At 50.3% G+C, this 24,670-nt stretch overlaps 1 protein-coding gene across 6 annotated transcripts in view; it reads left to right on the top strand.

The window, feature by feature from the left end:
* Ctif (CBP80/20-dependent translation initiation factor) overlaps window positions 1-24,670 on the top strand; it is a 266,492-nt gene that overhangs the window by 70,337 nt on the left and 171,485 nt on the right. For all 6 annotated transcript variants that reach the window (NM_201354.2, XM_006525973.4, XM_006525967.4 and 3 more), the window contains 4 exons: window positions 3,060-3,131; window positions 15,581-15,654; window positions 16,587-16,691; window positions 21,657-21,732. In NM_201354.2, coding sequence (NP_958742.2) covers window positions 3,060-3,131; window positions 15,581-15,654; window positions 16,587-16,691; window positions 21,657-21,732 — 327 coding nt within the window. The remainder of the gene's footprint in view (window positions 1-3,059; window positions 3,132-15,580; window positions 15,655-16,586; window positions 16,692-21,656; window positions 21,733-24,670) is intronic.

Here is a 24,670-nt window from a genome sequence, read left to right as displayed (position 1 = left end):
TGAGCTGGCCTGGAGATTTAGTAGCCTGACCCCACTTCCTGCTCACCCTCTGCTTCCTGGTCCTCTGAGATGGGAAGAGTCCCAGCCTTAGCTCCCATGCTCGACTCCATGGGGATGAACAGCACACCCTAAAGCTGAGAGCTAGAACAAATCCTTCCTCTCCAAATTGCTTTGTCAGCAATGGTCGGAGTGAAGAGGAAAGTAGTTAATACTTGGGCCCTGACCCTGCCAGTCATCAGTGTTGATGTTGGGTGGGGCTAGTCTGAGGAAGCCTTTGACACTGAAAAGTGGGCATTTGTATCTTCACTATCCCTGCCCTACTCTAAGCCTTGACCTTCCTCCTCCTGCTCCTTCTAATCCTCCTCTCCCTCCTCCTCTTCCTCCCAGTGCTCACTGCCACATGGACAACCCCGTCCTTCCCAAACTTTGCTAAAAGGGTATAGCACATCACGGGATGCAAATGACTGGTAACTGACTATAACTGTTTGAATTGTGCAGTGTCTTTTAATGTACAGTAAAGAACAGGGAGTGATGGGATAAACTCTTAAGTTCAGAATAAACATTTACATTCCAAGTGTTTGTCAAGTCTTTAACCCTGTGTCCTATTCATTCCACGCTTTAAAATTAAGATATAAATTACAATATGTGGAAGGTCTAAAGCCACAGTTGCACACGTATGTGCATTATTCCCACGTGTACCATTCCCCACATGTCCTGGCTCTTTTTCTGGATGCCCTTGGCCAGGAGGATGGCACCCCAAGCCCCTAGACAGCCTTCATAGTCGGGAGGTACAAGATATGGGCCCCTTTGCCCTGAAGGACAGATGATCCATGAGCAAGATTTCAGGCTTGTGACTGAGTGTTTGAGAGGAAGGGGCCTCATCTGCTCCAGAATCACCCCAACAGATTTAGCTAGTTTCTGGGGTGCCTACCAGAGCTTTCCAGACAGCATCTCAGAGGGACAAAAGGAAACAGGCAATGCATGGTATTACAGGAGAGGAAAGAAAATGTTATGGTTGGCACCCAGCCATTGGCTGAAGGAGTTTTGGAGGGGAGTTCCCCAGGACTTTGGGGATCAGGGAGAGGCATGTGTCCCTATGAACAGGCAGCCTTGTAGGAATGATACCCCAGGCTTCTGCACAGGTAGACCATTCAAGTAGAAGTCCCTCAAGCCCAGTGGGTGATCAGGTGATTGTTCATGCTTGGTAGCTCCCTCGGGTGTTAGGGTGATGTTCAGATAGAACCACTGTCTCTTTCCTACTAGGCCTTGGGCTTGTGTGGGACTCGCTGGTTCTGATGGTTCTACAGGCTCAGTCACTGTGTTCCCCTTCCCCTACATGGAACACTCACTTTCTGCTGCTTGGCCCCAAGCTCTACATCCCAACCTCATTTCCAACTCAACTGTTATTAAAAAACATGGAACCTGGCCCTGACCCACTACTCACTGGGCCAGGTCTGCATCTCTAGCCACTCTACTCTGGTGCTGCCTGGCTCTGTCCATGGGGAAAATGGTGCTGACTTCTATGGCCTGACATCAGTAGTATCCCTCCAAGCTACCCTTTGTCTGTCTCTGTTTTGTTTCTGCCAAGCTCTTTCTTTGGGAACCCTCAGTGTGTGCTAGTGGGCTACCCGTCTCCTTCCCTCCGAAGCCCCCGTGGGTATCCTGCTCTTTCTCATTTCTGTCAGACATCCTCATCCCCTTTTGTACTGCCGCTAGCAAATGCTCTGTTAGGAGTTGCTCAGAAGTGACTTGGTGGGCACAACAGAGCTATCTTGCTAGGCCTGGGACAGCTCACCAGGTGGCGGGCTAGCACACAGATGTGTGTGGCACCTTCCTTGGAAGGAGCTGCACTCACCAGCAAGTCACCACTCTATGGGATGTCACACCCACGCTGTTCAGCAGTGTCTAGGATTCCTAGAAAGAGAGACACTAGCAATCGCCTTCCTCCTCTGCTGTGTCCTTGCATGGCTCCAGGGATTCCCATATGGCTGGGATAGAGAACGAGTGACAGACAGATGGACACACAGACACAAAGCTAAGGTTAGGGGTCTGGGCTCTCAGATGGAGAAACCTCAGCACCCCATGGAAGTCCACCATGTTTATTATATAGATTTGAACAGAGCGGCAAGATTATTGCTGAACAAAGAGGTGGGGTTATTATATACATTATGGTATACAGCTGGACCAAGGAGATGCCTTTGGTTTACCACAGTAGGAGCAACCTCAGTAGAGGAGCAGTGTTCAGGCTGTAAACATCCAGCAGGGGGAGCTATGACAAATACTTTAGGCATATATGGTCAACACTCAACACTAGTCCCCCAAGGAAGGCTTGGCCATCCCTTTAGGCCTAAGGCTGTAGGGTCCTTGGCATGGCTTAGCCTATATCAACAACACACATTCACTCGGCTTCACTCAGGGCTTCCTTCAGAGCCTACACTCCTTGGTTATACCCACGCTGACAGCCTCGGGTGGATTCCACCCAGGAGAGGAGTTGTGCCAATATGTAAAGCAAAGACATGCTCTTATAATGTTTTAAACATGATATACATACACATATCACATGTGGATGTATGTATGTCTTCCCTGAATATGCATGTGCACATATTTACATGTGTATATATACTTATTCATAATGTATATCTATGTATGTCTTCACATATATTACTTTTTGCTTTTTGAAATTATTGTAGACTCGTAGGGAACGTGAGGCAGTAGTTCCAAGTGTCCCCTATCACCCACCTTCCCCTGGTATGAACGTCTTACATAACCATGTTGCAAGGATCACAGTGAAGACACTAACAGGGATCCATGTGATACTGATTGTCTAGAATAACTCGGCGTCATGTTTGGCTGACTTTAGGATGTAGTTGGAACGTCACTGTTTTGTGAACTTGGCTTCCCCGGGCATATACCCAGGGACTACCTTGGACCTACAGGTCACAGCGATGGGTTTGCCATCAGCATGCCAAGTCGGATTTCCTAATGGGTCTGCAGGGAGGCAGGCGGAGTGAGGGTGAGCTTGTGTGCTGCTGTCACTAACCCTTCTTTTCTGCCTGCAGTGGACGGCTGACTGCAGAGAGCAGCTGGATGGTAGCTGTTCCTTCTCCAGAGGGCGAGCCCCGCCACAGCAGGTAGGGAACCAGCTCTGTGCCCCATCTACGAGCTGTCACATGTCCTGCTTTTCTGGGACCTTGGGCCGACTCTTGGGTGACTTTCCTAAAGGATGGGGATTAGGAGTAAGCAGAAAGATGGGTGCAGGAAGGTAGGGGCCTCTAGGAAGCCTCCCTTAGTTCCCGTGCCGCCTTGGAGTTGCCCCCACCACAACACATGGGCTCTGAAGTGGCTCTGAAGTGTATCATTTTATGGAATGATACACATTTGGCAAAACCTAGATGGCGGCTGAGAGGAGGGTGGTGAGATCGCCTTGTGTGGTGACTTATCCTTTCGGGATACTGTGTGGCGACAGGTGAACAAACTAGAGTTTGGCTCCTGGCCTTATGGGCCCACAAGCACTGGGTTTCTTGGGATTTTTGGACCTGACAGTATATTTTGAAGATCCTTTTTCTGGGTCTGTGGAAGGGCTGGGTCAGTAGAGCCTGTGGAAAAGGAGCTTAAAGGTCTGGCGTCTCCAGTCTATAGCTCTCCCGGCATTTGGGGCTCTCTCCTGCCCTGGGAATTCTGACACTGCGAGTGTGTGTGACCCACACTGCAGGGCTGTGTGGCCTAGAGGGAATGGAGTAAGTTATTCCTGGTCACCTGGGTGTCCTACCTCCCCAGCTGGTCTCAGAGATACCTGTCCCTGCCTGTGAAAAACCATGAGGTTAGGAGCTGAAGAAACCACTTGCCCCAACCACGCCCCACTTCAGACTCTATACCTCCTGATCCTGTCGTTTCAGGGACATGTTGCCTAGCTCACTAGCTTGGTCCCACCTCAGTTCCTTGTGCTACTTAGAAGTTACCCGTCGCTGGGGATGCAGCTCAGTGGTCGAGCATCTGCTTAGCATGGGCAGCTTCTACCCTAGCACGGAGAGGATAAAAAAATCAAAACAACGCGCCCCATCTCTAACCTGTTCCAAAGGAAGATGCTTAGTGTCCTTGGTCCGGGATTATCCCTAGGGTGCATGGCTTTGCTGCATCTTGTCTCTCCCAAGCTGTGGGGAAGACAGCTATCTTCACCGTTCCCTCTTATAACATTTGGGTCATTGTTTCTGTCTCGGTTGGGGGTTTCTGTTGCTATGATAAACACCATGGCTAAAAGTAACTTGGGCAGGAAGGGATTTAATTCATCTTACATGTCTATATACAGAAATATATAGAAATATTCCTTCCTTCCTTCACTGAGGGAAGTCTGGGCAGGAACTCAAGCCAAGCAGGAACCTGGAGGCAGGAACCAAGGCAGAGATAGGAGAGGGACACTGCTCATTGGCTTACTCAGCCTTCTGTCTTACACAACTCAGGGTTACATGACCAGGATTAGCACCACCCACAGTAGGCTGCCCCCCCCCAATCAATCATTAATCAAGAAAATGCCCAACAGACTTGCCTATAGGCTGATCTTAGGAAGGCATACCTACAACTAAGAGTTCCTCCTCCCAAATGACTATAGGTGGTGTCAAGTTGCCATGAAACTAATCAGCAGCTTATTTTTACAATATTTATGTTGATTGTACAGTGTTTGATTTGATTATGACCTTTCCACTCCTGCATATTAAACCGTGGAGCTGCAGCTCTGTGGCAGAGGGGAGGCAGAAGCCTAGATTCTGGCTTCTCTTTTGCTAATAAACATAGTGGCCAAATTCTTCCTCCTCAGATGGAAACCAGAGGATCCTGAATGCCCCCTGGGCGTCTTTTTTTGGCACCTCTGCCCCATTTGCAGAGGGGTAAACTGAGCACACAAAGAAGGAGGCCTTGTCTGAGCTAGACTGTGCACCTTGCACCCCAGTCTCTTGTCTGTGCTTCTGCGGCCCCTGTGCAGCTCATGTACTTCCCAGGGAATCTCTGTCACCTTGGCCTAAGCGTCACAGCTCAGTGGCTCCGTCTCCAGTGTCTGCTGTCATCCCCGGCTCTTCTAACAGAGATGACAGGCTTAGATGTGGCTCCAAGCAGGGGTGGGGAGCTAGACAATAAGAAATGCATGTTTCTTGGTCAGTAGGTATCTAGTTCTGGAATTTTCCAGGGTAGGATCCTTCATTTTCTTTTGTTTACCACCTTCCCTGAGGCTCCTCTCTCTGCCTTTGCCCTCTCATCCTTTCGCTCTAGAGGCTGGGGATGGCCCTGCATGGGGAGTCAAGAGTGCCTGGCAGTACCTTGTGCCAGTGTCAGAAGGCATGATGTAGACTTGGGGGACGAGTGACACAGGGCAGAAACACGGGATGGAAGTCACTGTCTTCTTTTCCCTGACCCAGGTAGGTATTTAGAGCAGTCTAGCTATTCTGCAAGGTCAGGTTGGCTCCAGCCTCCTCTCTGCTTGGTTTGCTATTCTTGGGCATGGCACTCTTCTATAACCCGTGCTATCCCCTGCCATCTCTATCCCCCACCAGCAGGAGTGCCACCCTTCATCTCATCCCTAGAATCTTGTCTCTCCTCTTGGAGCCGCCATCATGAGAAGACTTTAGTACAACCAATTTAAACTTAGCTCTGACTAGCTTACAAATGAATGAGACTCAGGCTTTGGCTATTTTATTTGACAATTACTGGGGAATGCGGGGGGGGGGGGTAACCCCTAGTCTACTTTTCTCCTGGCCTGGCTACCTCGCCAGCTGTGAGGTAGACCTTCTGGTACAGACTTGAGCATTATAATATATAGCAACAGACCAAACCACAACAGAAGACCTCTAGGAAGGGGTTAGAGCCCATCACAAGAAAGCCCCAGGTAGCTGGCCTGTGGCTGCCCTTCCTGGTCTTGGAGCTTTGGTGGAGAGGGGAGCATCAGCTAGGCATGGGTATCCACCCTGCATTAGCACACCCAAATTCCTCCTTACTATACTTACTATGCAGGCAAACACCCTCACACTAACTCGTGTCACCCTCAAGCTGTTCCTTGTACCCCACCTGCCCCGTCAGCCAAGCAACCCCAAGAAAAGATGTGTCACTGACTCTCATGTCCCAAGCCTCTACCATGGGGCCTTGCATGCACTGGGCTCAGTAACAGTGCTGACCCTGCCTGGAACTGGCCAAGGCTCAGCTATGCAGGCATTCCCAGAGATACCCTTTCCTTAGACCTCACAGAGTCTGAGCTTTCTGGAGTTAGGGTTACCTGGGTTGCTGTAAACACCCAATTGACAGTTACTGCTAAGAGCAAGCTCCTCCTCTGACTGCTGCCACACCTGGACCACTGGTACCAAGAACGCAGAGGTCATCAGGAGCCGGTGAGGATGGAGCAGGGAGAGTGGGCTTACCCAGGCAAGCATGGCATTGCCTGGCCCTGAACCAGAAGCCTAGGGGTGGGTGGCACCCATAGGGCTCAGCCACGAAGTGAGGTGGTTAATTCCCTACAGCAGGCAACACTCTCATTCTTTGCTTATTTCAACTCATTCCAAACAATACCTTGCTCTCTCTGGATGCCTTCAGGCAAGTCAGGATAGCCCGCATCCCATGAAGTGGGAGGAAGGGAGTCCAGATAAGAAAAAAAAAAAAAAGAGCCAACCAAGTGCCAGAAACCAGGATTCAACCATATCTGGCAGTTTGTCACCCTGCCTCCTCTTTCCACTAGTCATTCTGTGAAGATGATGGGACATGTCCTGGCTGTCACCACAATGGGGAAACACACGGTGATAGCTGAGAGGACAGCTCCTAACAAGAGAGACCAGGGGCAGTGCATTCAGAGACCTTGACCATGTGCAACCTGGAGGGGGTCGGCACCATCTGCTCTCACATGCCAAGGGAAGGAAATAAGAGTATAAAAAGAGCAACAGAGCTTCTGTCTAGACTTTAGAAAGCCTTCCTGAGGATTTGGTGGCCCCTGACAGTTGGCTCTCACGACAATGGTATCATTGCTGGGAACCTGATCGACATACCTTCTTATCAGATGGTTGACAGTTCCTGAAGCCCTGGGAAATCTGGGGGAGTATGAGAAATGATGTCAAGCTATGGCTGATGTCCCATAATCCCACTTTTTCTGGAATGATGGGTGTGGTGTAGGACATCCCGATATGAGAGGGAAAGAGCCTTGCCCTGAGGTGACCCTGGAGTAACACTGTTCTATTTACCTCTTCCACCAATAAGACATTGGCATAGGTCTGGGTTTCTGTGCCAACCTGCAAGCTGGTGCAACCCTGACAGACTCAAAGGATGGCAGATGGCATCTAGGAGGACATCAAACACTCCAGTCCCCTGGCCCTGACAACGGGCAGACGAAACTTCATCTGGCTAATATCCAGCAATGGCAGAGTGTGGTTTGTTGACAGTTAAGGAATTGTTAGTACACGTGATACCTTAGTAAAAGCACCTGGTTCCTTAAATGTGTCTGTGTAGTAGGGAAAAATCCTCACCAAGTTCGTATATTGCTCTCTGTGGAATTGGTACTTACTGAGCGATACTGGATGCTTGGCCAGAGTATAGCTGCTGGAGTCCTCTGTGTCATCGCCTGCTTGTAAAGAGTGAACTCAAGATGTGTACCTGAGGTACCCTCAACAGACTATTGTCATTCTAAAGAATGGCCCTGTCAGTCTCCGGGAATGACATGAGAATCGATCCCTTCCTTTGGGAATATGTAAAGTGCTCCGGTAGATGGAAAGGGGGAAAAGTGGAGAAGGGAAGATTAGCAAAAATGGAGTTGGGCATTGTATTGGAGTGCTGGGGTGGTAGGAGCAAGCACAGCTAGCAAAGATGGCTCGTGCTGGGTAGTACTAGCTAGAGGGGCTGATCATGATGCACGCAGAGGTATCTGGTAGGCTGAGATGTTGGAACTGTTGTCCAATCTTGTCAACAAATTATCTTTTGTTTTTCTCTGATGTGAAGTCAGTGCCTTGTGTCGGTCAGTACAGACAAGATGCTGTGTAACAAGCAATCCCAAGTCTTAGTAACTTCAAACAGCCCACTGGAACCCAGCTGGAGGGTGCAGTTGCCTTCTTCTGAGTTAGGATGTCACTATAGAACCAGGCTGGTCTAAAACTCATGATCCTCCTGCCTCAGCCTTCTAAGTGCTGGGATCATAGGCATGTGCCACCATGCCTAGCTTCATAGCTACCACTTTTACCCATCAGCACTTGGAGAAAAGAGCTCAGAGGATCTTGCTTTGGTGGCTTATGCCGCAGGCCAGGTGCACCATCCATTTGGCTGTGAGCTGTACACAGCCCAGCCTTTGAATGCGAAGCTCTCATTGCCGAAGAATACCCTTTGTCGTGCCTTTGCTTCAGTGCTTGGTTTCCCACCTGTTGTCTTCCTCATAGAGCTGGTGTGTCGGCAAGCTAGCTGACACAAAGTTTGAAGTAGAATTCCGTCTCATAACAGGAAAGCATCCTCATTTCCATCAGAAAGCCATTTGTCATAGCAGGAATCAGAAGATTCTGAACAGTGACAGAGATCGGTGACTAATGCCAACCCTGAGATGCTCAGTCAACCTTCATCAAAATTAAACATGTGCCCTGGAAAAGATCACACAGAGAGGCTGAAGCGGTGAACCCTAGGCAGAGAGTGTGTGCACAGCCCACATCTGACCAAGGGCTTGTAGGGTGGAGAAGGAACTCTCAGAACACATTAGTTATCCCATGAGAAAGGCTTGAAATACATGAAGAGACGTTTCCATTGAGGAACTGCCGACAGGAACTGAGCGTACAGAAGACCCACCCCACCCCACCCCAACTAGCCCTCAGAGAAATGCAAACCAACCCGTGTGACATTACCGTGCTCTAACAGCTGGCGAGGATGCACAGGTGGGGGATATACAACACAGCCATTCCACATGTTTGTCGGTTTCATTAAAAGAAAGAAAATGAAGCCTTCGAGAACCCTGTGATCCAGCCCGTGCATTCCTGAGTGTTTGTCCCAGAAAAATGAAGGCTTATATTTACACTAAAACCTGCCCTCAAGTTTGTGGCAGCTTTACCAGAGTGGGAACCTGAGAGCACCCTGTGTTGTCTAGTCTTATGTCAACTTGACACAAGCTAGAGTCATCTGAAAGGAGCGAGCCTCAATTGAGAAGATGCCTCCATAAGATCTGGCTGTAAGGCATTTTCTTAATTAGTGATTGATGGGCAAGAGTCTACTCCGTTGTGGACGGTTCTATCCCTGGGCTCTTGGTCCTGGGTTCTACAAGACAACAGGCTGATCAAGCCAGTTAGCAGTGTTCTCCCATGACCTCTACTTCAGCTGCTGCCCCCAGGTTCCTGCCCAGCTTGAGTTCCTGCCCTGGCTTCCTTTGATGGTGAACTTTTGTGATTGTGTAACATGAATAAGCCCTTTCCTCTCCCAACTTTTGGCCATGATGTTTCATCACAGCAAAAGTAACCCTAAGAGACAACCCAACTGTTGTTCTTCAGTGGGCGAGCAGTCAGTGGTAAGTGGCCTGTGGCTACGACAAAGCCCTGGGTGAATCTCCTGATCATGCTGTGTGGGAAAATCCTAGTCCCCTACGGCTGCACACTCCGAGATTCCATGTCTGTAATGTTATGGATGTGAGAGGTAGTTGTTAAGTATTGGAGAGGAAGTAGAGTATTGGAAGGATAGGGTCTGGTGTGGCCAGAAAGGGAGCCACAGAGGGAGCCCTGTAGTGATCTTCCCTGGCTGAATCAGTGTCAGTATCTTGAAGGTGACACCGAGTTATATTTTTATGCATTTCTCCATGGAGGGAAGATGGAGTCTGTTTGTATTATTTCTTACAAGCCTATGCCAATGTATATTTCTTACAAGTTCAAACAGCCGTTTAAACACAGCTTACCTTTTTAAAGTATAGAGAGCTCTGTTTCTTCAGAATCTTTTGTGGCGTGTCAGCATTGCTAGCCGTTAGGAAAATGCAAGCTAAACCCACACCGAGATATTATCATGCTCCTCTCAGAGTGGCCAAGGCAAGTGGAGATTCTCAAAGTCGGGAAGAAGAGATTTGGCACCCGCTCTCTCCCTGCCAGCCCTGGGCTCACCTGTTTTAAGTAGACCCAGGCTGTCTGATCTCCATTCCCTCTGTGGTTTGAGGCTGATGCTACTAGGAGAGATGCAGACCAGGGTGGAGTTAAAGAGGACTTCCTTATTCAAGGAGGCATATTGTAGGGTTGGATGGCGTTGGGTACAGCTGGGAACCAGGGACAGTAGGCCCTATTGTTTCGGTGGAGTCCCGACAGATAACTGTCTAGGAGTGGCTTGTGAGATGGCTCAGCCTGGGGTAGACTCAGCTAGCACAACCCACTTAAAGCCTCAGTCGCGTGCCCAGTCAACAGATAGTAACTGGGAGGGCTGGCCTAGAAGGAATACCTTGGCCATGGGCTTCAGCCTGTCTCCACCTCTCCCTGCCCTTTGAGTGGAAAAGGAGCAAAGAGAGATGGGCAGAGAGGCAGAAGGTCCGAAGTGAAAGGACTGGGTGCTCCTTTTCCTCAGCCCAGCTCTGATTCCCTGCTTTGGTCATCCCTGCTCAGCCCTTCTCCGGCCTCAAAGGCACCTCTGTTGTGAGTATTGAACATGCCTGGTTCTTTTGCACTGGCATTTGAGTGCTGTCCTTTGTGTGTGTGTGTGTGTGTGTGTGTGTGTGTGTGTGTGTGTGTGTGTGTGGTTGCATTCTGCATCAAGAGCAGAATGGGCTGAGACGGAAAGGCTGTGAGCTGCTAACTCACGGGACTGCACGTGTTTCTCTGTAGTGCCGGGTACCAGGGTCTGTCTGTGCAGCCAAGCTTCTGGCTATCTGACGCTGCCACAACACTCATGAGCATCCAGGGCCAGGGCTGGGTCTGAGGGCTTCCCCCATTCTGTGTGCAACAGATATGCTGGTGAATCCTATAGGCACACCTCCCAAGTCTCTGGTTAGAGCATTGCCTTCAGCATTCCTGGTCTTAGGAGCATCCTCCTGGTGTCCTGTGCCCTGTTCAGCCAGGCTCTGCCAGATCTCCAAATGTGCAGCCTGGGCTTCTCATCACTTCCCACCCCCACTATCCATAAACACAACTTGCCACATGCTGGGTATTCAAGAGAGAACTAGCCCAGTGGCACTCCACTGCTCATGGGCCTCACTCCTTTGATCTCCTGTGCACACCCCTCCATGCCCCAACTCCTAATAAGCTGCTGCTACACACTGACATTTTCATAATTTGCTAATTCAGCATGTCCCAGATGTTTGATAAGGAGCCTTTTTGACTACCCTACCTCTATAGTTCCTTCAGAGCCCAAAGAAATAAGGACCAGTTTCTAAAGGTGTGTTCTGGACCACTCCATGGACTACATTTGAACTACCAGCACTACCCTCCAGTGCTGTTCTGATGCCTGCTAGCATCTGAAAGCCTGGGAGCACCCCAGGGAGCTGTGTCGGGGAGCACCTCAGGGAGCTGTGTGGGGAGCACCCCAGGGAGCTGTGCCAGGGAGTACCTCAGGGAGCTGTGTGGAGAGCACCCCAGGGAGCTGTGCCAGGGAGCACCTCAGGGAGCTGTGTGGGGAGCACCCCAGGGAGCTGTGCCGGGGAGCACCTCAGGGAGTTGTGCCGGGGAGCACCTCAGGGAGCTGTTCGGGGAGCACCCCAGGGAGCTGTGCCGGGAAGCACCTCAGGGAGCTGTGTGGAGAGCACCCCAGGGAGCTGTGCCAGGGAGCACCTCAGGGAGCTGTGTGGGGAGCACCCCAGGGAGCACCTCAGGGAGCTGTGTGGGGAGCACCCCAGGGAGCTATGCCGGGGAGCACCTCAGGGAGTTGTGCCGGGGAGCACCTCAGGGAGCTGTGCCGGGGAGCACCTCAGGGAGCTGTGCCGGGGAGCACCTCAGGGAGCTGTTCAGGGAGCACCCCAGGGAGCTGTGCCGGGGAGCACCCCAGGGAGCTGTGTGGAGAGCACCCCAGGGAGCTGTACCGGAGCATCTCAGGGAGCTGTGCTGGGGAGCACCCCAGGGAGCTGTGCCGGGGAGCACCTCAGGGAGCTGTTCGGGGAGCACCCCAGGGAGTTGTGCCAGGGAGCATCTCAGGGAGCTGTGTGGAGAGCACCCCAGGGAGCTGTACCGGGGCATCTCAGGGAGCTGTGCTGGGGAGCACCTCAGGGAGCTATGCAGGGAGCATTTAGGAAGGGGTCAGTCCCCACTCTGAGGCAGGTGCTGCAGTTCTGTGCACAGTGTCTAAAGGTCTGGACCCACAGCTACTCAGCAAGCCGCAGTGCCGCAGAACTGCTGAGCTGGACCCATCAGAGGGAAGACGATGCTCTTGTGCTGGAAGGGTTGTGTAGAGGAAGTGCTCCCCTGTGTCTCTGAGTGTCGGGAAGGGTACTCTGTGGCAGAGAGGAAGGCAGTCCCGTGCATTCTTCAGCCCAGAGTAACCTCTGAGCTGCCACAAACAGAATGCAGTCCAAGCCACACAGCATCCTTTCCTGTTACCCATGTGGCAGTGGGGAAACTGAGACTCCCATAACAGGAGTCTAGAGGACTGCAGGGTTAGGATGTGCTGGGATGAGCTCCTTCGTCTCTGTCCCCAGTGTGACAGTCACTTCTCTGTGCAAGTCCTGGAATAGCATTGGGATGGCAGCTGGCTCTTGGTATGGTGTCCCAGAAGTCAGTTAGCCAGTGGAGTCTGTCTGCAGCCCCCACCACTGTGCACTTCTTTGATGTCTGTGAGAGGACTGAACAGATGATGTATGTATACGTGTATCTATGTATAGTGTGTGTACTGTGTATACATATGACATATGGTGGGTATCCATATGGTGTATGATGTGTGTATGTGTGGTGTATAAGTATGACATGTGTTATTCATATGTATGTTGTATGTGGTATGCATGTATATGGTATGTGGTATAATATGTATGGTACACAGTATGCATATATGTGGTATATGTAGTATATTTTTGTATGGTATGTGTGTATGTATAGTGTGTGTGTGTGCATGTGTTGTGTGTGATAGTGTATGGTGTGTGGCATGTATATTCTGTGTGGTCTGTATATGTATGGTGCATGATAAGTATATATATATGGTATGTGTGGTATCTATATTATGGCATGTGAAGTATATATGTATGATATATATGACACGTATATGTGTAGTATGTGGTGTGTATGTGTATATGGTATGTACATGTATGGTATATATGCATGTATAGAGTGTGTATGTATGGTATGTAATATGTATGGTATGTGTGGTGTGTATATATATATTGATATATTGTTGTATATGTATATCTTAGGGTTACTATGACTGTTATGAAACTCCATAGCCAAAAGAAACTTGAGGAGGAAAGGATGTATTTGGCTTACATTTCCATATTACTGTTCATCACTGAAGGAAATCAAGACAGGAATTCAAACAGGGCAGGAACCTGGAGGCAGGAGCTGATGCAGAGGCCATGGAGGGATGCTGCTTGCTTGCTTGCTCCCCAGGGCTTGCTTAGCCTGCTTTCTTACAGAACCCAAGACCTCCAGCTCAGGGATGGCACCACCCACAATGGGTGGGTCCTCCCCTATCAATCACTAATTCAGAAAATACCCTACAGGCTTGCCTACAGCTGGATCTTATAGAAGCATTTTTTTCAATTGAGGTTCCCTCCTCTCTGATGACTTTTATCTTATTGTCAAGTTAACATAAAACTATCCAGTATTTTATACACACACACACACACACACACACACACACACACACACACATACACACACACACACATACACACACACATACACACACACATACACACACACACACACACACACACACACATATATACATATATATATATATAATGTATAGATTTGGTATGTGTGGTTTATATATGTATAACCTGTGTGGGAAGTGTGTGTGTGTGTGTGTGTGTGTGTGTGTGTGTGTGTGTGTGTGTGTGTGTATGATGCATGTGGTATGTATATGTATGGTGTATATGGTAGATATGTGTGTGATATGGGTGGTATCTACATATATGTGTGTGGTGTGTATATATATACAATCATGAGTCACATAGTGAAGTCTTAGTCAGCAGCAGACTACATGTACCACACTGGGCCCGTAAAATCATAGTGAAAAAGATTTCTGTTACCTAGCAACGTCATAGCCATTGTTTTGTCTCACACAAGGCATTTCCCACAGCGCTGTGGCAGTGCCTTTACGTTGGTACTACTGTGGTGTTCAAATCAGAGCCCAGGTCATGGTGGGTTCTGTGTTACAGCATGGGTTCATGCTATAACTGAGAACAGGTCATCCGCACACCAGCTTTGCTCCTCACACACCAGTTTTGTGGGCAGGGCTGTGGCCCCTCCTCTATGTTGTGTCAGTAGCTGCCCATATGGGGATATGCCCCTTTCCCCTGTCCTGGAACTCACTCTGTAGACCAGGCTGGCCTTGAACTCAGAAATCCACCTGCCTCTGCCTCCCAAGTGCTGGGTTAAAGGCGTGTGCCACCACGCCCAGCTCTTGGGTCCGTTTCTTTAGTGTCCCCTCCCATTTGACTTCAGTAACCACAGCTTAGTTTTGCTCTCCTAAAACTTTAAGTAAACTACATCTTACAACCAGTACTCCTTTGTACTTCTCCGCATTGTCTATGGGGTTTGTTTGTGCAGTTGTCGCTTGCGTTTGTTTATTCTCACTGCTGTGTCATAGTTGAATCTGTGAACATAGCAGCTCTTCTGTGTGGTCAGCTGTTGGCAGGCGTGTGGGTGGCTCCTGGCCCAGCATTGCCTCGACGATGCTGCTGTATTCTTGTGTGGTTGCCTCTAGGGATGTCTGTACTTGTTTCTGTTGTAAGTACGTGTTTACGCCTAGGCATGACTTCTGTGTCTCCGACTTGCACGATGTTGGACATTAGGCTTGGGGGAATGATGGGGGCCGTCAGAATGAAGTTGGGGGTTGGAGGGTTTGCTGGAGTGACCAGCAGCCAGAGGGCAGTGACCACATTATTGAAATGGTACTAAGTAAAGCATTTCCTGTCTATGGGGTGAGCCATGTAAGATGTCTCCAAGGACACAGGCCACAGTGGATGAAAGCAGGAAATGCAGCCTTGCTTGGCCTGGGGCTTCTCAGGAGGCAAGGCTTAAATGATTCAAAACTCTACTCCTGCATGGATGCTTCAGCACGCCTGGCTTATTGGAGCCCCTAGCCAGGGAGAAACCACTGTCACCAGACAGGCAGTGGTGGTGAATGCCATACAGTCATGCAGAGTGTCTGAGGCATTGAGAATGAATCTCAGGCTTCAGCAGCAGAGATGGGGGCATGTTGAGTCCCGAATACATATCTCCGGAAACACCGTCTCAGTGAGGGCCTGCACTTGCCACAGTGTCCAGGCCTGCAGTCTCCACAGTGTCCTCCTGATGCTCCTGCTACAATATTCCTTTAGGTGGCTCCCTCCAGCCCCTAGCCATGCAGGCTAGCCAGCCTTAGGTGTCAGCGAGGGCCCCAGTGGCCCTCTCAGGCTTGGACCTACTGAGCCTCTACCTAGTTGTTTCCAGCTGGCCCCATAAGTAATGCCAGCCCCTCTCTTTGTCTCTTTCAGAATGGCAACAAGGACAACTCCCTGGACATGCTGGGCACAGATATCTGGGCCGCCAATACCTTTGATTCCTTCAGGTAACTTCCTCCTTTTTTGTCAGATGTCCAGGGCTGGTGTGGGATCTCCTGCCATGCATCAGGACTTATGGGGTGGATCTGGTATGGAAACAGATGATGAGGCTGGAGGGGAAGGAGAGACTTTAGCAGAGGCTCCAAGAAAGGAAGAGCCAAAGGGCAGAGGTCAAAGGGAAGATAGGCAGACTGAAGGGGAGGGGGAGAGCAGAGGAGGGACTGGAGACAGGTGGGAGCACGGAGGAAGGGGCACATGGCTATAGTGGGAGGCGGAGGTGTCACCCACCCACACATACACACACACCCTTCTCACCCTCCAGTCAACAGAGAAGAGGGACTGGGCTCTGTGGCCCAGAGGTGGTGTCTCTAAGGCATGCATGAGGTTTGCTCTTTAGTAACACACACACAGAAGGCAGACTGACTGGCTCAGATTTTAGAAGGTTCCTGATGGTACTTGGGATTGACCAGGCTCCCCAGGACTGGGGACTTATCTCTGGCTCTTATCGCTCCTGCTGGATAGTGGTCTTGGGCTCACCTCTGTCCCATCCCCTGAGCTACCCAACTCTGGGCTGCCTAACTACAGGCTCTCCATGGTGAGGGTCCCAGGATGGCCCTGCTTACCTTATCCTGAGCACCATTTTGTGCTCAGGTGACAGGTTTTTGTCCTTCTCACTCCAGCCCTTCTTAAATGTACTCATGAAACAAATTGGGTTGTTGTTGGGGACCCCTACAGAGTGGGCAGCTAGCCCACATTCGGGTTTGGGAAGCATATATTTTCCCACAGCAGAGTTGTAGAAAGGTGAAGCCCTGATATCTTGAGTTCCACCCCAAGTGGGGTCCGAACAGGCCCTCCCTGCCCATTGAACCTCCTGGCTATTGTGTATTAAGAAGGCTTCTTGCCGCATGTCTTCTATTTGTCGCCCTCCCTCGCCCTCTAGTGGTGCCACCTGGGACCTGCAGCCTGAAAAGCTGGACTTCACCCAGTTCCATCGGAAGGTCCGCCACACACCCAAGCAGCCCCTGCCACACATCGACAGAGAAGGGTAAGGACTGGGGAGTAAGGGGGGAGGGAAGAGGTGCTCTTACATGGAGAGAAGTAAGGTGTGGGGAGGGACAGGGCTCTGTTCCACCGCACAGGGGAGGTGAACCCATGTCCTACATGTCCTCCCTACTCAGCCCAGGACTGCAAGTGTACTGGCTTTTCTAGAGAATTCCTCCTCACCAGCCCATACGCCTGCTCCTGAGCAGATACAAGTGTCTCTTGTCACGTAACCGCGCTCGTGGGTCACCTACTGGGGCATCTGGGAGGTTTCCTTGAATACATCTCAGATTCAGTAGGTGTGAGGTTCCTTTCCCTGAAGCTGTGCCCAACCTGTGATTGGTGGACAGCGTGCGGCTTCATGCCGCCAAGGATAGCTATGAATGGACGCTTGATTCAAAAGTGCACACTTCCTTAAGACACTATGAGGTGTGTGTGTGTGTGTGTGTGTGTGTGTACTTGTGTACTTGGTTTCAAGGCTTCAGCTGTATAGACGACTTTGTCTTGCTTCAGTGTCAGATAGTTAGACATATCCGGTAGAGACTGGACATTCACACTTCACACGAGCCCCTGGGATGCTGACCTGCCTGCTGATGCAGGAACTCCGGTTTGGGAACCCGTCCCAGTGCAGACTTTACTGGCCTGTCTCACCCTTGTTGGCTCTGGGAACCAGTATTACCTGCCTTTTAAAAGGTGATCTCAGGGCCTGAGCTGCCCTCAGGACACGTATGTAGTACTAGCTGGGCACAGGCATGAGACAGGTAGCCATTGCTGCTTTTCAGGGTTTTTTTTTTTTAAGTAATTTTTTACAGAAGTAAAGTTTATGCAACATAAAATCAACCACTTTAAACTGCGATTTGACATAACAGCGTGTTTACAGCACTCTGCAATTGCTGTTTCAGTCTTCTTGCTGCCCCCATACAGGATGGTCACTTCCAGTCATAACCCCATGTCCAGCCCCTCCCCTAGCCCCTGGCAACCACCAATCTGCTTTCTGTTTCTGTGAATTTATTTATTTATTTCTGGGTGTTGTGGAATTGGAATCATTTGTGTCCTTTCTGTCTGTTGTCTTTCCTCTCAGTGCTTTTAAGGTTTGATCACAAGCATCCATGGACCATTCCTTTTTTTAGCTGAGTAATACTCCTTCGCTACTTGATGGAGTTATGGAGCAGCTGAGTGATACTCCATGGAGCAGCTGAGTGATACTCCATGGAGTAGCTGAGTGATACTCCATGGAGTAGCTGAGTGATACTCCATGGAGTAGCTGAGTGATACTCCATGGAGTAGCTGAGTGATACTCCATGGAGTAGCTGAGTGTTACTCCATGGTGCCAGCTACTCCATGGAGTAGCTGAGTGATACTCCATGGTGCCAGCTACTCCACCATTGTTGACTCATTCATCCACTGCTGAAGATTTGGGTCCTTACCTTTGGGCTTTTATAAAACCTACTGCTTGGGACATTCCATCATGAGCTGGATCCACTTAGGTCCCTCTTTATGGAATTGCTCAGCCATGCGGGAACTCTGGGTAACTTTTTCAGGAGCTATAAAGTGTTCCCAAAGCTGAATATCATGTACCATCGCTCACACTTCTTATTTTTCCCATCCTCGGCCTCATTTGTTTCCCACTTTGGGACTCAGTTTTACTGTTATGATTTTATTTGCTTTCTCTCCTGTTCCTGCTGCCGGCTCCCGTCTCCCTGTTACTCTAACACTAAACATAACTGACATGGTGGGATGTCTTACTGTATGCCATGTGTCCTCTGGCAGCTGCTCTGCCCCTTCCCGTCCATAGAGACCATTCCTCTTGGTGGCATAAGAGGCTCTGAGTAGGGACCTGGAGCAGCGATGGTCTCACCCTCTTTAAGGGCCAGAATAATGAAAGACTTAAATAAAATACCCACACAATGAGGTAAAAATGAGGGACTCTAGAAGGTAAATACTCTAAGGAGCACTATGGAGATATTTCCTGGGCAGCTCCTGTCCCTCCTATGTGTGTCTTCTGGGAGAATGCCTGGTGACACCAGTGGGGAAGCTGAGACTTGGGAAATGCAGGTGACCATGGCACTTTAGACTGTAAGTGGCGAATGGGTGTATCTTAGTTAGGGTTTACTGCTGTGAAAGACACCATGACCAAAGCAAGTCTTATAAAGGGCAACATTTAATTGGGGCTGGCTTACAGGTTCAGAGGTTCAGTCCATTATCATCAAGGTGGGAACATGGCAGCATCCAGGCAGGCTTGCTGCAGGAGAAACTGAGAGTTCTACATCTTCATCTGAAGGCTGCTGGCAGAATACTGGCTTCCAGGCAGCTAGGATGAGGGGCTTAACGCCCATGCCCACAGTGACACACCTACTCCAACAGGGCCACACCTTCTAACAGTGCCACTCCCTGGGCCGAGCATATGCACACCATCACTTGGTACGTCAGCTTCACTCATACATAAGAGCAGCCCCATCATGAGCAGGTTGTGGGAGGTGCTGATTAAAGGCTGCACAGGGAAGATTGTCCTGTGCTCAACAACGCTGTCCCCTCTAACGCCAGAAGACCAGGTCACCCCCGTTCACCAGTGCAGGTCCTCCTTCTCTGACTAGGCTCACCCACCAACAGAAGCTGGCTCAACTCTAGGGGTGGACACCCTGGCCTTGGACTTACCCTACCACTCAGGATTTATGAGCAGTGCCCTGTGGCCACCTTGTGGCTAGGACAGGAACTGCCCCGCCCCCCCATCCCCCACTTAGCCTTGCCATGTGAAAGATGGACTCCACGTGTCCAGCCGCTGCAACCTCCCTCAGAAGCAAGTTGCCAAGGCTTCCCACAGCCTGTGTTCCCATAGAGGGACAGAACTGGAGCGAGCCGTTGCCTTGGCAACCCCACTGGCAGCAGTGACTCAGCTGGTCTGCAGTCACTGTCTGCCTGCCACACCTGCAGCTTAGTCGGAAGTTTCACCTTGGCCGGGCAGGCTAGGGGTCAGAGCTGGCCTCTGTACACTGCCCACTGCTGACCTCAGACTGCTTAGGTGAAAGGGCAAAGGCCGGGCCCATACGTGCTTGATGGAGTCTGCAGTGGGCTCTGAGCCCAACTCCATCTGGTGAGTTCAGTTCCCAGGCGTATTTTACCCACAGGAGACCTTTAAGAGTGGTAGCAGCCATTCCAGTGGGGCCAGTTTCCCCAGTGCCTTCTTCCTAACATCTACGGCCTGTGCATGGCATACACACAGTTGGTGCTTTCCCAGGCCAGTGGCACACAGTTGGTGCTTTCCCAGGCCAGCCCATCACTGTCATGCAGAATGATTCGTCCAAAGACAGCTGCATGATCCAGCCAGGCCTTTCTCTGCCTCCTTAATGTGGCCCAGAACACAATGGGTGTAGTAGTCAGCGCCTGACCTTTCTTTTTCTCACCTTACACCTGTCACACCCTCCTCCTGCCCCATCTGCTCCATCTCCACCTGCCTGAGCCTGGACCACCCCAGGTACCTCCTCGGCATGCCCTCTGCTTCAACACATACTTTGCTCTCTAGTGAAATGAAGCCCAAAGCCCAGCTTACAGTATAACTGATTTGAACTCCTGGCTTTACTGTGCCTCCCACTCAATGGCCTGTGACTTTCTTCATCGTCCCCTCAGGCTGTCCTCCCTCCTGCCCTCTGTCCATCACCTCTACACCACCACGCCCCTCTGGGTTCCACAGCGCCACCTTGTGCCCTGGATGGGGTACTGGCCACAGTTCTATTGGGCTATTTCCCATCAGTTCCCTGCTTGTTGAAACTAGGTGCCAGGCTAGGCCCCCAGCCCCATGTAGCCGTGTCTAATGAAGAAAGGTCTGATGGAGGCCAAGTTCAGCTCCTTGTTTTTTCCCACCTAAGCCTTTGCTGGTTTGGCCTGTCAGATTTTTTTCATGTCTAGGTTTACACACACACACACACACACACACACACACTGACACAACCACCAGACTTTTGGAATTCTTGTCTCATGCTGCCCTCTAGTGGAACTCAAGCTCATAGCCCTAGGGGATGAGTTTCCAATTTACTCTTACTTACCAAGACCTCTAGGGCTCTAAGGTGCCTGTCTGGAGCCACATCTGGCTTGTTTTCCTTGACAGGAAACCAGAAGCGATGGTAGACAAATATTTAAACAAATGAGAAAATGACTCTGGAATTTGAGTTGAAGCTAGAGGTGTTGTCCTTGGGGAGAGTCAGAGATGAGAAACGTGCCTGAGACTGGGGCAGCCTCTGATCTAGGCTCTGATTGGTCCCCTACCTGCCCCTCAGCCCTGTAACAGTGTGATAACAGTAGGACTGGCTGCTGCAGAAGGGATATACTTACCTTGTGCTTTATGTTCTTATCATTTTAATCCACGAACCAGGTTATGATTTCAGGTACTTTTATTATTCCTGTCCCCCAAATGAAGCAATGGAGGTTTACAGAGAGAGTGGTTTACAGAATCCCCCGGGAAGGGATGCATCTGGAGTTCAAACTCTGGCAGTCTGGTGCCAGCAGCTGTACCCTTAAGTGGGCAAAAGAGTGAGAGCTTTGGGCAGTGAACTGGGCCAGCATCCCCAGTCAGCATGCACACCCATCCACAGAGACCCTGAATACAGCACACACAATATAGCTGAGTGGCTGGCGTTGCCAGCCTGAAGACAAAGAAGGAGAAGGAGGCTGCGCTGGGTTTCTGCCATCTCCTGCCTACCTGTGTGACTTTGAGATGGTTGTTTGGTCTCTCTGTTCACTGATTTTTTTTCCCTTCGGTACAATGGGGCCAAATGAGCCGGCATTTTTAGGAATTGTGGGGGTTGGGGTAGTCATTCGCTGGGAGCTTAACAGCTGGGCCTAGAAGGGGGTATCAGTGGGTTCATCTCTCACCCCCCCTTCAGATGTGTGTTGCAGGAGGGCTACAGGAATCCACCCTGGAGCCCTTTCCTTGCTGAACCATCCTCTCAGAACTGTTCTGTCTTTTGTGGTCTAGGTGTGGAAAGGGAAAGCTGGAAGATGGAGATGGTATCAGCCTGAATGACATTGAGAAGGTCCTCCCGACCTGGCAGGTAGGTCCTCAGCCTTCTCTGCCTGGGCAAGCCTGCTGGTCCCTTGCTCCAGCCAACGATATACTACGGCATGGGCCGTAGGAACAGGTGGGTAGAATGGGGACTCACCAGGGACCAGCTGTGTCACTGACAATGATTGGGACAACCCACCTTGGTAATACAATAAGAACATTCAAGGACCTGTCTCTTGAGTGAAGGGACTTGGGCTGGCCACTACTCTAGCTTGGAAGTTTTTCCCCTTGGCCGGACACCACAGCGGGTGAGCATTCTATAGCGCACTCACATGGGTGGAGGATCTATAGAGTGTCTAGTGTGGCTTTTGAAAAATGAGTTTGTCCTGCCAGCTCCAGCACCCGCTGTGATTGCCTACTCTGTCCTTGACTGTGTGTCCCTTTCCCAGAATGGGTTCGAGCTCTGAGACAAGGAGGGCTCGCTCAGCAGAGCTGATGCCAATAATTTGAGACTTCAGAAGAGACGGTAGGAACCTAACTGTTCCAGAGATGGCACTTAAAGCCATGCTACCCAGGGAAGGGACTGGAGAGTGGGGCTCATCTCGCTCCAGAATCTCTTCTCTGTTTTACCTTCATTCACACACTTTCCCATCTCATCCTGGTTTTTTGTCCTCTTTCCTCTCTGCCCTGCCTTGAGCCTGTCACTGCGAGAGGCTGGGGAGTTCACAGTGTGGCCCCAGAACTTGAGTAAGGGTGGGCTGGCAGGGTCTCTTTCCCCAATCTCTCCCTGGGTTTACAGAGTTTCTTAAATCTGGAGTTTCTGTGTTTGCCATATTTTGAAATGTGTGTGTGATGTGTGTGTGTGTGTGTGCTGTGTGTGTATGTGATGTGTGTATGTGGTGTGTGTGTGATGTGTGTATGCAATGTGTGTGATGTGTATGTGATGTGTGTGTGATGTGTGTGTCCCTATGTGTATGTATACAGAGAGATGACAAAAAAGGGTTTCCCTCAGTTGCCATCTCCTTTATTCTTGGAGACTGACTGTCCTAGTTGGCTTTCTATTGCTGTGATAAACATCATGACCAAATGCAACTTGGGAAGGAAAGTTTATTTCAGTTAACAATTCTATTATGAAGGAAGTTGGAGCAGGAACCTGAAATCTTGAACTGAAGCAAAAGCCATGGAGGAGTGTTGCTGACTGGCTGGCTCCTCATAGCTTGCTCAGCCTGCTGCAGGGATGCCACCACCCACAATGACTTCCCACATCAGTCATCAGTGAAGAAAATGCTCCTTCAGACTTGCTCACAGGTCAGTCTGATGGAGGGAGTTCCTTCATTGAGGATCCTTTTCCCCCAGATGGCCTGAGCTTTTGTCAAACTGATAAACACAAACAAACAAACCAGCCAGCCTATAGACCAGCCTGGACTAGCCTCAACTAAACCGGCTAGTCTGCAAGCCCCAGGTTGCCTCCCATTTCTACCTCCCCCAGGCGGGACCATGCAGAGCCATGCCCAGCTTTAACACAGATTCTGGAGTTTGAACTCTGACCCTCTGGCTCTCACACAGGCACTTTATAACCAGCCACTCCCCGGCCTGCATATTTGGAAACTGTTCAGTGTGTGTATTCTCCTGGTCCCCAGTCTGGGCTTTCAAATGCCTGCCAGCCCCACTTCTCGTTCCCCAGGACTTGCCTGAAGTCTGCTCGTTTTTTAAAGGTCTTTCCCCTTCTTTCTTTATCTGGAGTAACTTCTGCTGTCCTGTCCTCAGCTCACTCATCTTTTCCTGTGATGTTTAAGCGTGTTAATCCCCTCTGGTGTGTTTTCTCTTTATTAGAAGTTACCCCGGATCTATCTCTTCTGCCCTTCCATCTCTCTCGTGTTTTAGCGTGAGACGTAACTTCCGGCTGATGGTTGATGTCCTTCCCTACTTACCTATGGCTAGAACCATCCCAGCCTGGTTTGTTCGTTTGTTTTGGTAGAGTCTTTCCGTGTAGCCCAGGTGGCTTCAAATTCACGGTGATCCTCCTGAGTGTGTGCCACCACACTTGGCTTACAGGTTGCCAATACATCAGAGTCAAGCAAGGAAGGAGCTAGGGAAGTGGCTCGCTGGGTGAACAAGCCTGCCACGCAAGAGTTCAACCCCTGGAACTCACACAAAGGTGAAAGGAGAGAAGCACACATGTTCTGTTGCCTGAGCACCCCCACACGCAACATCATATACATGCGTACATAACACACGTACACACATACACACACATGCACACGCACAAACAAATAAGTAAATTCTTTTTCCAAAACAACTGCAAAAAGCGTGTAAGGAACAGGATGTCTTGGTGAGAGAACAGAAGTGTCTTCCCTTCACAGCCTCATCCCAGAAGGACAGGTCAGCATTGCTCTCCCGTATGCCAAGTGCTGGCTGTACAGACTGAGCCTGCTGCATCATGGGAAGGCCTGCTCAGCTGCAGGACCATACAGAGGAATCCATGATTTTTAAAACACTACAGGAAATTCCTACATACAACACAGTCAGAAACCTCAGGTCCCAGCTGATTCTGACCAACGAGGCTAAGCCACTGCATGGGGGATCTGCATTTCCTGTAGGTCTCCCTAGACTGATGCTGACTCTGCTCTCTAGACGAGAGTTCCAGGTCCCAGAGAAGCAGCTCTGTAGGGAATGGCTGTTCTGAGAGTTTGTTACAACCCTCGAAGCACTGCACAGCTGAGGGTGCCTGCACAAGTTGTCTGTTGGGGCTCCCAAGTGCCAGCTACGCAGGCCGTGGCATTGGCGTGTGTAGGGCTTCCCAGCCTGGAGTCACATGAGGCCATGCAGGATGTCTGGGACTCCTAGCCTCAGTCACTGAGAGCCAATGACTGGTACGCAGTGACCATCAAACACTTTCACTTTCAAATTGACCCAGAAGGCGCTGTGCTCAAGTAAAGACCATGGAGACCACCGTATAAGACGGGAACTCATCTCCAGCTTAGGGA

Source organism: Mus musculus, chromosome 18 (genome assembly GCF_000001635.26).
Source record: "Mus musculus strain C57BL/6J chromosome 18, GRCm38.p6 C57BL/6J".
NCBI lineage: Eukaryota > Metazoa > Chordata > Mammalia > Rodentia > Muridae > Mus > Mus musculus.
The sequence above is the reverse complement of the archived record's forward strand: the minus strand, read 5'-3'. Positions and strand labels throughout refer to the sequence as shown.